The sequence below is a fragment of the Arvicanthis niloticus genome, chromosome 8, assembly GCF_011762505.2.
Source record: "Arvicanthis niloticus isolate mArvNil1 chromosome 8, mArvNil1.pat.X, whole genome shotgun sequence".
In the NCBI taxonomy this organism is placed as follows: domain Eukaryota; kingdom Metazoa; phylum Chordata; class Mammalia; order Rodentia; family Muridae; genus Arvicanthis; species Arvicanthis niloticus.
Window position 1 is genome coordinate 63,145,996 of NC_047665.1, and position 12,536 is coordinate 63,158,531.

The 12,536-nt window shown below is 42.3% G+C and overlaps 1 protein-coding gene across 1 annotated transcript in view; it reads right to left on the reverse strand.

Moving 5' to 3' along the window:
* Positions 1-10,891, reverse strand: part of LOC143443167 (uncharacterized) — a 74,014-nt gene extending 63,123 nt beyond the window's left edge. The window contains exon 1 of the mRNA XM_076938805.1: positions 10,246-10,891. Coding sequence (XP_076794920.1) covers positions 10,246-10,821 — 576 coding nt within the window. The 5' untranslated portion in view covers positions 10,822-10,891. The remainder of the gene's footprint in view (positions 1-10,245) is intronic.
* Between the last annotated feature and the right edge of the window lie 1,645 nt (positions 10,892-12,536).

The window sequence follows — 12,536 nt, forward strand, 5'->3', positions numbered from 1 at the left end:
TATGTTTGAGGCATGAGTTTGATCCCCAGAACTGTAAGACAGGGTTTGTATCCCCAGAACCTATGAAGATGTTGGGTGAACATGAAAGCCCACCTACAATACCCACAAAATAGAATCAGAGAACCCACAAAACAAACTGGCTCCCTGGACCAGCCTGTGTGGGTGAGTTCTGGGTTTGACTAATAGACCTTGGCTAGTGGCTAGCTGAACCAGCCTGTGTAGGTGAGTTCTGGGTTAGAATAATAAACCTGTCTCAAGGAATAAGGCACAGAGCAACAGGAAAGATTCCTGATATGAACCTAGGACCTCCAAACGCTCGTGCACACATGTCTGATAAAACATATAAGCACACACATACAATGCATATTCCATGTGCATACATATGAAACATAAGTAAACAATATAATATTCATAAGGATATGCATTGTTTTATGTCAAAAATGGAACCTCCTTGTAAAGTCAGTTTGTTACTTGCAAATTACAGTTTGTAGTGGTTGAAAAAAAGAAAGTCTCCATAGGCTCATATGTTCAAATGTTTGGTCTGCCATTAGTGGTACTGCTTGAAAAGGATTAGGAAGCCTTATATATAGGATGTGTGTGTGTGTATGTGTGTGTGTGTGTGTGTGTGTGTGTGTATGTATACACACACATGGCATGGCCTTATTGGAGGATGTGCATCACTGAGGGCCAACTTTGAGGTTTCAAAAGCCCTTCATCACTTCCAGTTATCTCTGTCTCTCTCTATGGTTGTGGATCAGAGTTAGCAATCAGCACCATTTCTGCCTAATGCCATGCTCCCCACCATGATGATCATGGGCTCGCCCTCTGAAACTGATAGCAAGCCCCCAGTCAAAGGCTTTCTTTTACAAGTTGCCTAGGTCATGGTGCCCCTTCACATCGATAGAGTGCTTGATTCTCGATTGGCAATAAGCTAAAGGAGACCCAGATTCCTACCGTTTTCTGAGGATTTCGTGTGTTTCCCTATGTATTCATTCATTTGTGTATATATACATGTATACGTGTTCATCCTTAGGAACACAGCCTACCTCCTTTGAGTCAGTCTCTCCCTGTACCTGGAGCTCACCAAAAGTTTTTTTGACGGGATTGCTAGCCAGCCACAGAGATCCTCCTGTTTCCACTTCCTCAACCCAGGATTTCAATTGCATCACCATACTCAGCGTTTTTAAGTGGGTCTTGGGGATTGAACGCAAGTCCTCATGCTTGGGAGGTGATCACTTTACCAAGTGACCTATAGCCTCAGCCCAATATTTGAAATTTTAAGTTACATGGCCTGATTTTTTTTCCCAAGCAGGCAGCATCTGAGGAGGAATTTCTCCTTATAGCAGACAATCAAATCACCCCTGTGGCTTAGGTTCCAACTGAACTGTCATTTTCCATTTAAGTAAGCATGGTAGACACATACTGGATTTCCAGAATGAGACTGTCCACACCTCCGGTCTCAGGCTCAGTGACTCTAGAGGAGGCTTCCCTTCCTCTAACTGCCTCCACTTTCCAACCTCTCACTTCCCTTGGTGCAGAATTACAAAACCAACTGCGTCGAGTGCATATTGGAAAAAGCGTTAAGTCAACGAGTTATATTTTCTTTGGAAAGGAAGAGCAGCGAGTGGAAAAATGAACAACAGTTCAGATCAGGTTAGCAGAGTCCTTAGCTGGAAAAAATCCTCTCCAGTTTCCCATGATGGATACAGCACATTCATTCAGCTGCCCCCTGTGGCTCCCAGAGCATAAGATGTGTTCAAGTTTCTAGCATATTCAGCAAGTGTAATGGTGGGACAGAGGGTTTCAGCTGAAGCACACCCCAGGTTATATAATAAAGAAGATGGGAATTCCAACTAAACAGATGCAGATATTCTTGGGTGGGGATCTTGTCAAGTACAATCTCCTTGGTATTTCTTTGGCTAGATGGTCAAGAGTATTACCTGTAAAAACTTACATTTACTCTGTAAAAGTTGGGCTTAGGAGATTCCAAGGACATAGCTCAGTTGGTAGTGTACTTGCCCAGCAGGCATGGAGGCCTGTGTCCAATACCCACCGGCTCGTATACCTGGTCTGGAAGCACAGAGCTGAGATCTCAGTACCATAGAGGTTCAGGAAAGAGATTCAGAAGTTCAAGGTCATCCTTGGCTAAGTTAGGAGTTCAAGACCAGCATGGAGCTACTCAAGACCCTGCCTTTGAAAAATAATGAAGAAAGAGTACAAATGAATCACAAAGAGATATTAGATTCTTGCTGTATAACTGGAAATACGTGCTACTCAAACATGGGACAACCTCTTCCTCTATGCCTTTCTCCCTCTGACATGCCAATCTTGGCTGGAATGGGTGTCATTTTAAACTGAATTTTTAAGCAGTGGTAACCTTGCTTGAAAGCAATGCTTTCAAATTTTTGTTAAAACATACACTTGTGCCTTCTTTCCTGGTTTGGGATGGACATTCCCTTCAGTTTTAAAGGGTCTGAGAGTTCTGCATATTTGCTGTTCCCTGGAGTCTTCTATGGAAGATTTCCAAGAGCCAAAGCTGTACAGTGTAAATTTCATGGTTTTATGAGGACCATTCATTTTACTTCATCCTCAGAGGAGCCAAGAAGCTGTTTCTCTTTTTTTTTTCCAGTTGGAATGCAACTGAATATCTGGCTTAGAAAATCCCTGACTGAGTGTATAACTGTATCATGCACAAGCCTGTGCTAAGTTTGACATCTTTTCAAAGTAGAAGCCTGGCATGAAAAATTACCAGTGCTTAAATGGAATGAGATGGGACCTGTTCTACCTTGTTCAAATATCTGTGTCTGAGGAAGTAAAAGATGGTTGTTTTGCTCAGTACATAAAATAAAACTAGACAAGTTACAGTGAAAGTGTGAGTTTCTAATTTGCTTTCAATTAAAAAAAATTGTCAGGAGGGTTAATATCTAGAGTATATAAATAATCATAAAAATTAAACTCCAAAACCCAAGTCATCTAATCAATAAATTGGCCAATGAACTGAAGAGACAGTTTTCAAAATAAGAAATAAAAGTGAAAACTAAGTGCTTGAAAAAGTACTCGACACCCTGAACCACCTCAGAAATGCACATTAAAGTTGCTTTGAGCCTCCATCTCTCCCCAGTCTGGATGGCTATCCTGTAAACAAATAATAATGCTGGCCAGGATGCAGATGAAAGATGTCAGATATGCTGTTGGTAGGAATGTAAGCCTATACAGCTACGATGAAACTACTGTGCAGGTTCTTCAGAAAACTAAAAACAAGGCTACCATGTGGCCCAGGTGTAACAGTTCTGGATATAATGTCCGAAAGACACTAAGTCAACATAGCACACAGACATTTGCATGCCCACATTTATTGCTGTACTGTGTATTCACAATTCTTAGTAAAATGAAGCAGCTGAAATGCCCACCAGTGGATGAGTAGATAAAAACAAAAAACAAAAAACAAAAACAAACAAACAAAAAAAAGGCATACATTCACACATTGAAATTTTATCAAGTCATGAAAAGGAACAAAATCATGACATTTGCAGCAAAGTGTATAGAACTGGGAATCTTTGATTTAAATAAGGAAGATTCACAAAGACAAATACCACATGTTATCCCTCACATGCAGACTCTAGTGTTAAGTGTGCATGTATATACCTATGTGTGCATGTATGTGCGTGTGTGTGCATGTGTGTGTGTGTGTGTGTGTGTGTGTGTGTGTGAGAGAGAGAGAGAGAGAGAGAGAGAGAGAGAGAGAGAGAGAGAGAGAGAGACTAAAGTAGAAAGAGGGATATGGAAGGAGAGGCAGAGGCCTTAAAGGAAGGAGGAGAGAAGAAAAGCAGGAAGGACCACTACACTCATGAACTCACAACACATGTGGCTGCCTGTCCACGACCTGTGCAAGAACAAGCCAGTCAGCACTCTAGTGTGGAGTGGGAAGGGGTTCATAAGCTTCACCCCCATCTGAGGAGCTACGGACAATTCATGATATGGAGAAAAGAAAATTGGGTTTTTTTTTTTTTTTGTAAAAGGAGTGGCTTGTGGGAGGTGCCACATGCCCCATGCCCCACACTCAGAAATACATGAGCAATACAAATTAAAGTTATTAAATTATTATAAAAGAGTACATGAAGTCCAGAAGAGATGAGGGTGAGTCTCAGTTGAAGGTGGGGGAAGACTTGGGGATAAATATGATCAAAATACATTGTAAGAAATTCTAAAATAATTAATAAAATATGTATTTAAGTAAATAAGGGAAAGGGGAGGAGAGAAATAGAAATACAGAGATGAAGTACATATAACATTCAAGCAGAAGAAGGCGTGGTTCAGAAGATAGAAAAGACGGAGCAGGAGTGACATAGGAGAGCTGGGGAAGAAAGGTGGTTAGGAAGAAATCACCATGGCATATACGTGTATTTAAAATGCTGTCGTGAAGCCTATGACTCAGTGTGTCAACTGGAAAATTTATTAAAGGTCACGTCAATCATATGTTCGGCAGGAAGCATCCCTGATGGGGCACTTGTTTTTATAGCTAGCTTAAGGTTCTTCAGACCCATTAGAAAAAGATACAGATCTCATTCTTAAAAGAATGCAAGGCCATTAGTTTGTACAAAAAAAATTAATATGTAGCCTAACAGAGTGTCTCCCAATGGTACTGCCTCTGTTAGGTTTTGTTACTGGGATAAAAGACTCTAATGAAAAGCAACTAGGGGAGGAAAGGATGTATTTCATCTTACAGTTCCATATATCAGTTCGTCACTGAGGAAATTCAGGGCAAGAACTCAAGGCAGGGACCTGGAGGCAGGAAATGAAGCAGAGACCATGGAAAATGCCACTCCCTGCCTTGGTTCCTGGCTCATATTCAGTTACCTTTGATACAGCCCAAGCTCACTGCTCAGGAGCTGCTCTGCCCAGGGTGGGCTGAGACCCCTACTGCAATTAGCAGAGAGAAAATTCTCTGCTGACACGCCCACGTACCAATCTGATCTTTACTTGTATGTGTATGTGTGTTTCTGCACATGTCGTTACATGTGTCCATGCTGGTGTATACACATGTACGAGAGTATACACATGTGTAAGAACATGTATGTGGAATCCAGAGGTGAACCTCAGATGGCATTCCAAGACATCTACATCAATTTTTGAGACAGGCTCTCTCACTAGCCTAGAACACGATGACCACACTAACCCCAGGGACCCACTTGTCTCTTCCTCCCTATCACTAGGATAGGGATTTTAAATGAGCACCACCATGCCTGTGAGCACCACCATGCCTGTGAGCACCACCATGCCTGTGAGCACCACCATGCCTGTGAGCATCACCATGCCCGTGGATTAAACTCAACTCCTCACGCTTATGAAGCCAGCACTTTACTAACTAAGGCAGTTCCCTGGTCCCCACTTTTAATTTTTTAATGGAGAGAACATCTGGCTTGGTGTGTCCAAACTCTGATAGTTAATTCCCATAGTCTATGACTAGACAGGCATTCTAATTAGTACATTTGGCTCTTCAGAGCTTGTACCAAGACTGTGTTTTGGATAAAGAGGACAAAGGAAGACAGTTGTCGCAAAGGCAGCAAAGCCAAGGTCCATGCCCTAATAAACAAGGACTGCCTGAGTCTCTGCATCTCTCCTCAGGCCACTGCAAGATTGCAGGGATGGCTCCGTTGCTGTTCTATGTCTGACTACAAAACCAGCTTGTTCCAAAATGCCACAGACACTCTAAGGTGGACCCTGTTACCCTGCATTTTCACAAAATTGACTTTTCTTAGTTACAATACACCAAGGTATGATTCCCTAGCCTCAACTATTTCCTCTTCTGTGTCAGACTGACAGCTACCCCCCACAGCGAGAAGAACTAGATAAAAACATTGCTGTATACTCTGTCAAACATGAAAAGTTCTCTAAAGCCCTTAGTCACTTGCAGCCTTTCTAACTCTATCCACAGTACCAAGATGCTGCAGGGTAAAGCACTACCAGACATGTAGGAAGGTGTGGGGTGGGGTGGAAGCCCGTCTCTCAATCTTCTACCAGCTGCCCCACCTCCCAACCTTCTCAAGGCCCCTCCCGAGTCTGTAAGGCATCCAGAACTTAAGCCTTCTCATACTCTGCTGATATTACCTGCTTCAATATCTGTCTCTCTCCTCTAGAATGCAAACAACTTAGGGGGTTGTCCATTCATCTGCGGTTCCTAGGGCCAGGGCTGTCTTTCCACAGAGGGACATCTCAGCAACTTACAGCTAAAGTAATAAACAGAAGCATTCCTGTAGTCTGTGATCTGTATGATTCTACCAATTATGAGAGGCTTCACCTGTGAGACAGACCACTAACGGAACACTATGACTCCCAACTATAGAACATGCTCCAATTGTAAGCTTTTTGCCTTGATTTCAAGCATGACATAGGAAAGAGACACATACAAAAAATGTTGACACCAAGCATGGTGGTGCATGCCTTTAATTCCAGCACTTGGGAGGCAGAGGTAGAGGCAGAGAGATCTCCATGAGTTCAAAGCCATTCTGGTCTACACAGTGAGTTCTAGGCCTGCCAGAGCTACATAGTGAGACACTATTTCAAAAAACAAGAAGGAAGAGGAGAAAGAAAAGAGTTGAAGTCTAGTTAATATCACTTATGGTTTTCAGATAACTTTTCTTTCTTCTTTCTTTCCTTCTTTCTTTCTTTCTTCTTTTTATTTTTGGTTTTGAGACTGAGTTTCTCTGTGTAACTGCCTTCATTGCTCTCCTGGAACCCACTTTGTAGACCAGGCTAGCCTAAAACTCACCAAGAACCACCTGCCTCTGCCTCCCGAGTGCTGGGATTAAAGGCATGGACCACCATACCCGGTAGTCAGATTTTTTTAAATTAAAAACAAATGATTTATGTTTGTGTGCTTGTGTGTATAATGTAGGTGATAAACTCAGGCTGTCAGCCTTGGTGACAAGTGCCATTACTGCTCAGCCATCTCTCTGGCCTGACATCACTTTTTCAGTAGAGATGCATATGCTTTTGTGTGCCCCAAATAAACCCTTTTGCTTCTGCTTAGTTTATTCGTTCATTACTCTCAGCTTTTCCACTCAGACTAGACTCTGTTTCAGATTGAAATGACCCTCTTTCCCCTCTGATCACCAGGGTAATGAAAGTTGCCTGAGGGGTGCCAGTCCTCATTTCAGATTGTTATAGTCTAAAGCTGAACTTCAGGGGGGAAAAATGCAAGTATTATTTATGATCGCACCAAGGCGGCTTCCTGGAGGAGGATCAGTACACCCAAAGGGGAAATACGTCAGCCACCAAGCAAGACTGTATTAAAGCTAACTCATTCATCACCCACTTAGGGGAAACACGTCACTGAAGACGTGTCAGGTCACAAAGAAGCCACTGACACTTTTAATCAGAAGTTGCCCCATGGCTATCAGCAAATCTTTGTCCCTGACAGAAAATGAAAAATATCTCTTTCCGTAGTGTTATACACCTGCCACCGTGGCAGAAAAAATAAACGTTATGCAAATTAATTTTTAAAACTAATGATTATAATCATGCATCCGTATGCATTTATACAAATATACATTATGCAAATATACATTGCGATGCTGGGGATTGAACCCAAGGCTATCCAGCCCAGTTGCTACATTTATATGTGCTATATATTTTTATAAATACACACCATATACACGTATGTGGAGCCCTAATGTAATAGAAAAGGAAGTGACCTCATATAAGACTATCTGGTTCTAAGTCCTCAAGCATCACATATCAGGAATAGAAGCACCTTTTATTTCCAAGGGCGGACTTGGGAGTAGAAAAGAACTCGACTCTAACCCTGAGCCTGCCACTTCCTCCCTCTGTGGCCTTGGGAGCCTCCCTACAGTTAGATGAGAAGAGAGGCTGGCAGAAGGTAGGTGCTCCATGCAGGTGAGCTTTTGGCATTGGAACCACAACAGACGCCCACACTGGTCTTTTATGACTGCCCTCAGAACTGAGGTACTGTAATGGCTTCTTAACTTTAGCCTTCTCAACTCTAGTCCACCCCAGAATGAAATCCCATCCACAACATAGCTCTATACAAAATCCCCGAAGCTCACACTGCCACTCAACATCTCCCTGTAGCATCCCAGACGCTCCTCTGTGGGCCTTTGTACCTTTCCAGGCACTTCTCCAACTTACAGCCTCGTTCTCAGTCACTCTGATACACCTACTCCTAGGCCGTATTCAATGTCTATGAATGATCTACAGTCTTGGTCACATGACTGCTTAACCACAAGGTCCTTCCCCTATTTTTTAACTATTAAGGCTTGAGCAGGCAAGACGGCTAGGCGAGTGAAGGCACTTGCTACTTGCTACCATCCCTGATGACCAGAGCTTGATTCCTGGGACCTGCATGGAGAAGTAGAGTTTCATTGGCTCTTGTGAAATGTCAGCCCCGCTGTGTCACAGGAACCATTAAAACAGAAACTCAGTCCAAGCCCTTCTCATTGCTACTAATCTCAGCAATGGAAGGTGGAGGCTGGCTAGCTGCCCTCCCTCCTTGACAGAATGTAAGCTTCTAGCTCATCAAGGGTAGCCTCACTTCTTGACCATGTAGCTTATGTGAACTTAGTCACAGTATGTACTCAGATCTGCTACAGATATCTCAATCTATACATGGATATGCACAGAAAACTAAACAAGTATATTGGGATTTTTTTTTTTTTTTTTGGTTGTTTAAGGGGTTGACTTAAAGATACTAATGAAAAGAATAATGCTATTAAGATAAGGTTTGCTGAGATCTTCTGCCCAATTTCAGAATACCAGAATTCAAACAACAAAGTTAAACTTAATCATTTGTGTTTTGTTCCCTGGCAGTTCTACAGATGAAATCCAGGGCCTGGTGCATGCTAAGCAAGTGCCCTACCACTGAGCTATGCCCCTAGATCACTTAATATAGTGCTAAATTAAGTTCACTCACTTAATACAGTGCTTTGGACCAGTGGATCTAACCTGTGGGTCACCGATCTCTTTTGGAGGTCAAATGACCTTTTCATGGGGGTCATCAAAGACCATCAGAAAACACAGACATTTAGATTACAATTTGTACCAATAGAAAAATGACAGTTATGAAGTAGGAATGAAAATAATATTAAGGTTGGGGATCACCACACTGTGGGGAGCTGTACTGTATATAGGGGGCAGCGTCAGGAAGGCTGAGACTTCATTGCTACATATCTTTTAAGTTATGTTTGAACTCTGCCTTTGCTATCAGGCAAGTTGTAGTTTTTATTGCTAAATAGACTCCTTAGTCCAAGTAAGCAAATCAAGCAAAAAAAAAAAAAAAAAAAAAAAAAAAAAAAAAAACCTATTATTTAATAAACTAGCCAAGGGTGGAAAAAGCTTTAAATCAGAACATCTTATTAATGAATACTGAACACCTTTCAGGCTCTTTAACTCTGGTCCTAAATTACTCGGGCAAGAAATTACCACCAGCAACAACAAAAATCCTTAAATAACATTTTGGTGGTTATACCTTTAGAAGACTCTTTCTCAACTATGGGATTTCCAAGGACTATGAAATGACGAGTACATCTCAAACAAATCAGAACGTTCAAAAAACTAAAATCCAATAATGCCAAAACAAAGGCAAGAAAACAGTAACTCAAGACCAAGCCCCAGGAGAACAGGGACAGCAGCTGTCAACTCCCTTCTCCTCCTGGCTTTAAATCTCAAAAATTAGAGAAGCATCTATTTTATGAATACCATTTTCCACCAGTTCCTTTCTGCTCTGTACACAGGGCTGCTTACCATTTCCAACTTTCCCCATCATTCCCAATTTTTCCAGACATGATACATTCTAACCACTAAAGACAATTTCTGAAATTCCATAGTCAAGAGTTCATACTGTGGATTGTAGTACATAGAAAGTCATGGACCAGTTTTCCAGTGTATGTATATGATGCATATAGCCTCTGATCTTTTGTTTGTTCGGAGGCATTATAACCAGTTCATTAAAGTCTGATTTGTCATTGTCACAGCTCCTGGATTCTTCTCTCTCTCTCTCTCTCTCTCTCTCTCTCTCTCTCTCTCTCTCTCTCTCTCTCCATCTTTAGAGAGCATGCTGAGAATTTAAAAGGCTTTCCACACTTTCTCTCACTAGCAAGAGAGAATTCCTTGTGTCTTACACAGTAATAAATTTAAACAACTATGTTTGCCAGAGAGTGGGAAAAAAACCACGCTAGAATGCTCCCTAACACTCCCCCATCTGTAACAGCAGTGGGGAAGCTCACTCACCTTTGGCATGTCAATAATTGATGGTCTAGGGATGGACGTCTGGAAAGTAACAGCTTCATGGTCTGGTTCGTCATTCAGGGACCTGGGCAAATCCTCAGGGGTCTCTGCAGGCTGGACAGCAGTGTGTTTGCTGTTACTGCCGTTCGCGGTGCCGTTTTGCTCCGAGTGTGTGCTGGAATCTCGCCTTTTCTCTGGAGCTCTTTCTTCTGCCTTCGGGTGACTTGGATGTCTGCCTGCTTTGGCCATGGGCTGGACATAGATGGCGGAGTGAGTATCCATCGAGCTGGACTGATCGAAGGTAGCATTTTCCCTGGTGTTCCCAAAACAGGCCAGCAGAGCAGAGCACGGGAAGGAGTGCATCCTTCGAGAAGGGAGCTTCAGGCTTTTGGTGAGCCTCGATTTCCACGTGGACATGGCCTGCGGCAATACATGGCAGAGTTCAAAAGAGAAAAGGAAATATTCCAGAGGTTTCCTTCGAGTATTCGTTTCCGTGCCTGAAGAGGACACACTAGTGACTGTTGCCCCTACGTAGAAGTGGAGATGGCAGGGCCATCCTCTCAGAGAGTCTCTCAGCATCTAGCCCTGCTTGCAAGGATCCATCCTAGAGGATTTCACGCTCTTCCTTCCTTTCTTGCTGCCAGTAGCTAAAGAAGCCTCTGTAAGGCAGGCAGTTGGCTTGGGTTACAGTCCCCAGCAGGGCCGACGCTTCAGGGTAAGGTAGTGCCAAGGCAATAGACAGCTGCTTCAGGTTACCTTGGAGGCATAAAGATAATGTAACCTGTTAGCACCCGCCATAACAGCGTCAGCCTGTGTATCAATAACATCATAACAGCCGCAAAACCTTCTACAGTTTCCCCCTTCAAATATTTATTCCCCCAAACAAAACAGAAACCACCCAGTTACCTATGCCAAATGAAGACCCCTGTGAGAGGCCACAACCCTGGCGCCTGCTTCATTATTAAAATAGAAGGCACATTGGATATTTCATCCAGAGAGATCCATGTTTGTACCTAAGGTCATGAAGACTGTTCTGGATCATTCCTGAATCTTCCCCCCAATAGAGTGGCTTGGCTTTAGGGTCCATGTTGAGTCTGGTAACTATAAGTGTTTACTATGAGTGTTTATTAATCTGTTTCCTTACCATCGACTTCCTAATTGTTTTTTCAACAATACAAAAGAGAACACACTAATAATTCAAATTCTGTAGTAGGCTATACTACTGGAGATACTATGTATGTGCAGAGTGGTATTTGATTGCACATATGTGTTGCCTAATTTTTAAAAATCAATTTCTGTTCATATAGAACCTTCCACTTTTCAAACCATTTGTATGGGAATGGAGTTGTGTGTGGTGGCAGATGCCTCTAACCCCAGCACTCAGGAGACAAAGGCAGGAGGATCACCCCAAGTTCAAGGCCAAACCAGGGTACATAGCAAATTCTAGGCCGACTGTGACTACTCAATGAAAGCCTAGCTCAAAAATAATTAAGTGCTACTCATAATAGTGAATTCTAAGAATTTCTCTCTATCCAAGCATCTGCTAGCTATGTTCTAGAAATGAAGTACTATAATGATTTTGTTGTGAATGGAGACTTCTGGATCAGGTTTCAGGATATATTGCCAACTCTAATTTATTTATTTATTTATTTATTTATTTATTTATTTGCTCTTCTATTTATGTCAAACTCTATTCCTGAGACAGAATGTAATAACAACAACAACAATAATAATACCCAATTTACAGACTCAGAGGCTCTTTTTTTTAAAAAGATTTATTTATTTATTTATTTATTTGGTTATTTGTTTATTTATTTATTCATTATGTATATAGTGTTCTGTCTGCATGTATGCCTGCAGGCCAGATGGTTACAAGCCACCATGTGTTTGCTGGAAATAGAACTCAGAACCTGTGGAAGAGCAGCCAGTGCTCTTAACCTCTGAGCCATCTCTCCTGGCCCCTGAAGCTGAGTCCTTGACATTTCAACTGACTAAAGGAAAATTATGCCACCAGGAGGGTCTGCATAAAAATTCAAAGCCTCCTGGGCACAGCATCAAATGCAGACTTTATTTTAGTGTCCACCAAAAGTTTGAAATAGGATGTCGGAAGATGCCACTTGCAGAAAGGTCACCACCTAACACTCCTGCACCAGTGCCCTGGGGGCTAGTACTCCTCCTTCTCCTGCTAAAATACAAGTGCATAGCCTGCTGACTCTTCCTCCCAGGAGGGAGCAGGCATCCATGCATTCATGCTGGACGCAGTTTCATCTTTCACCTACCACAGTCAGTTTGGG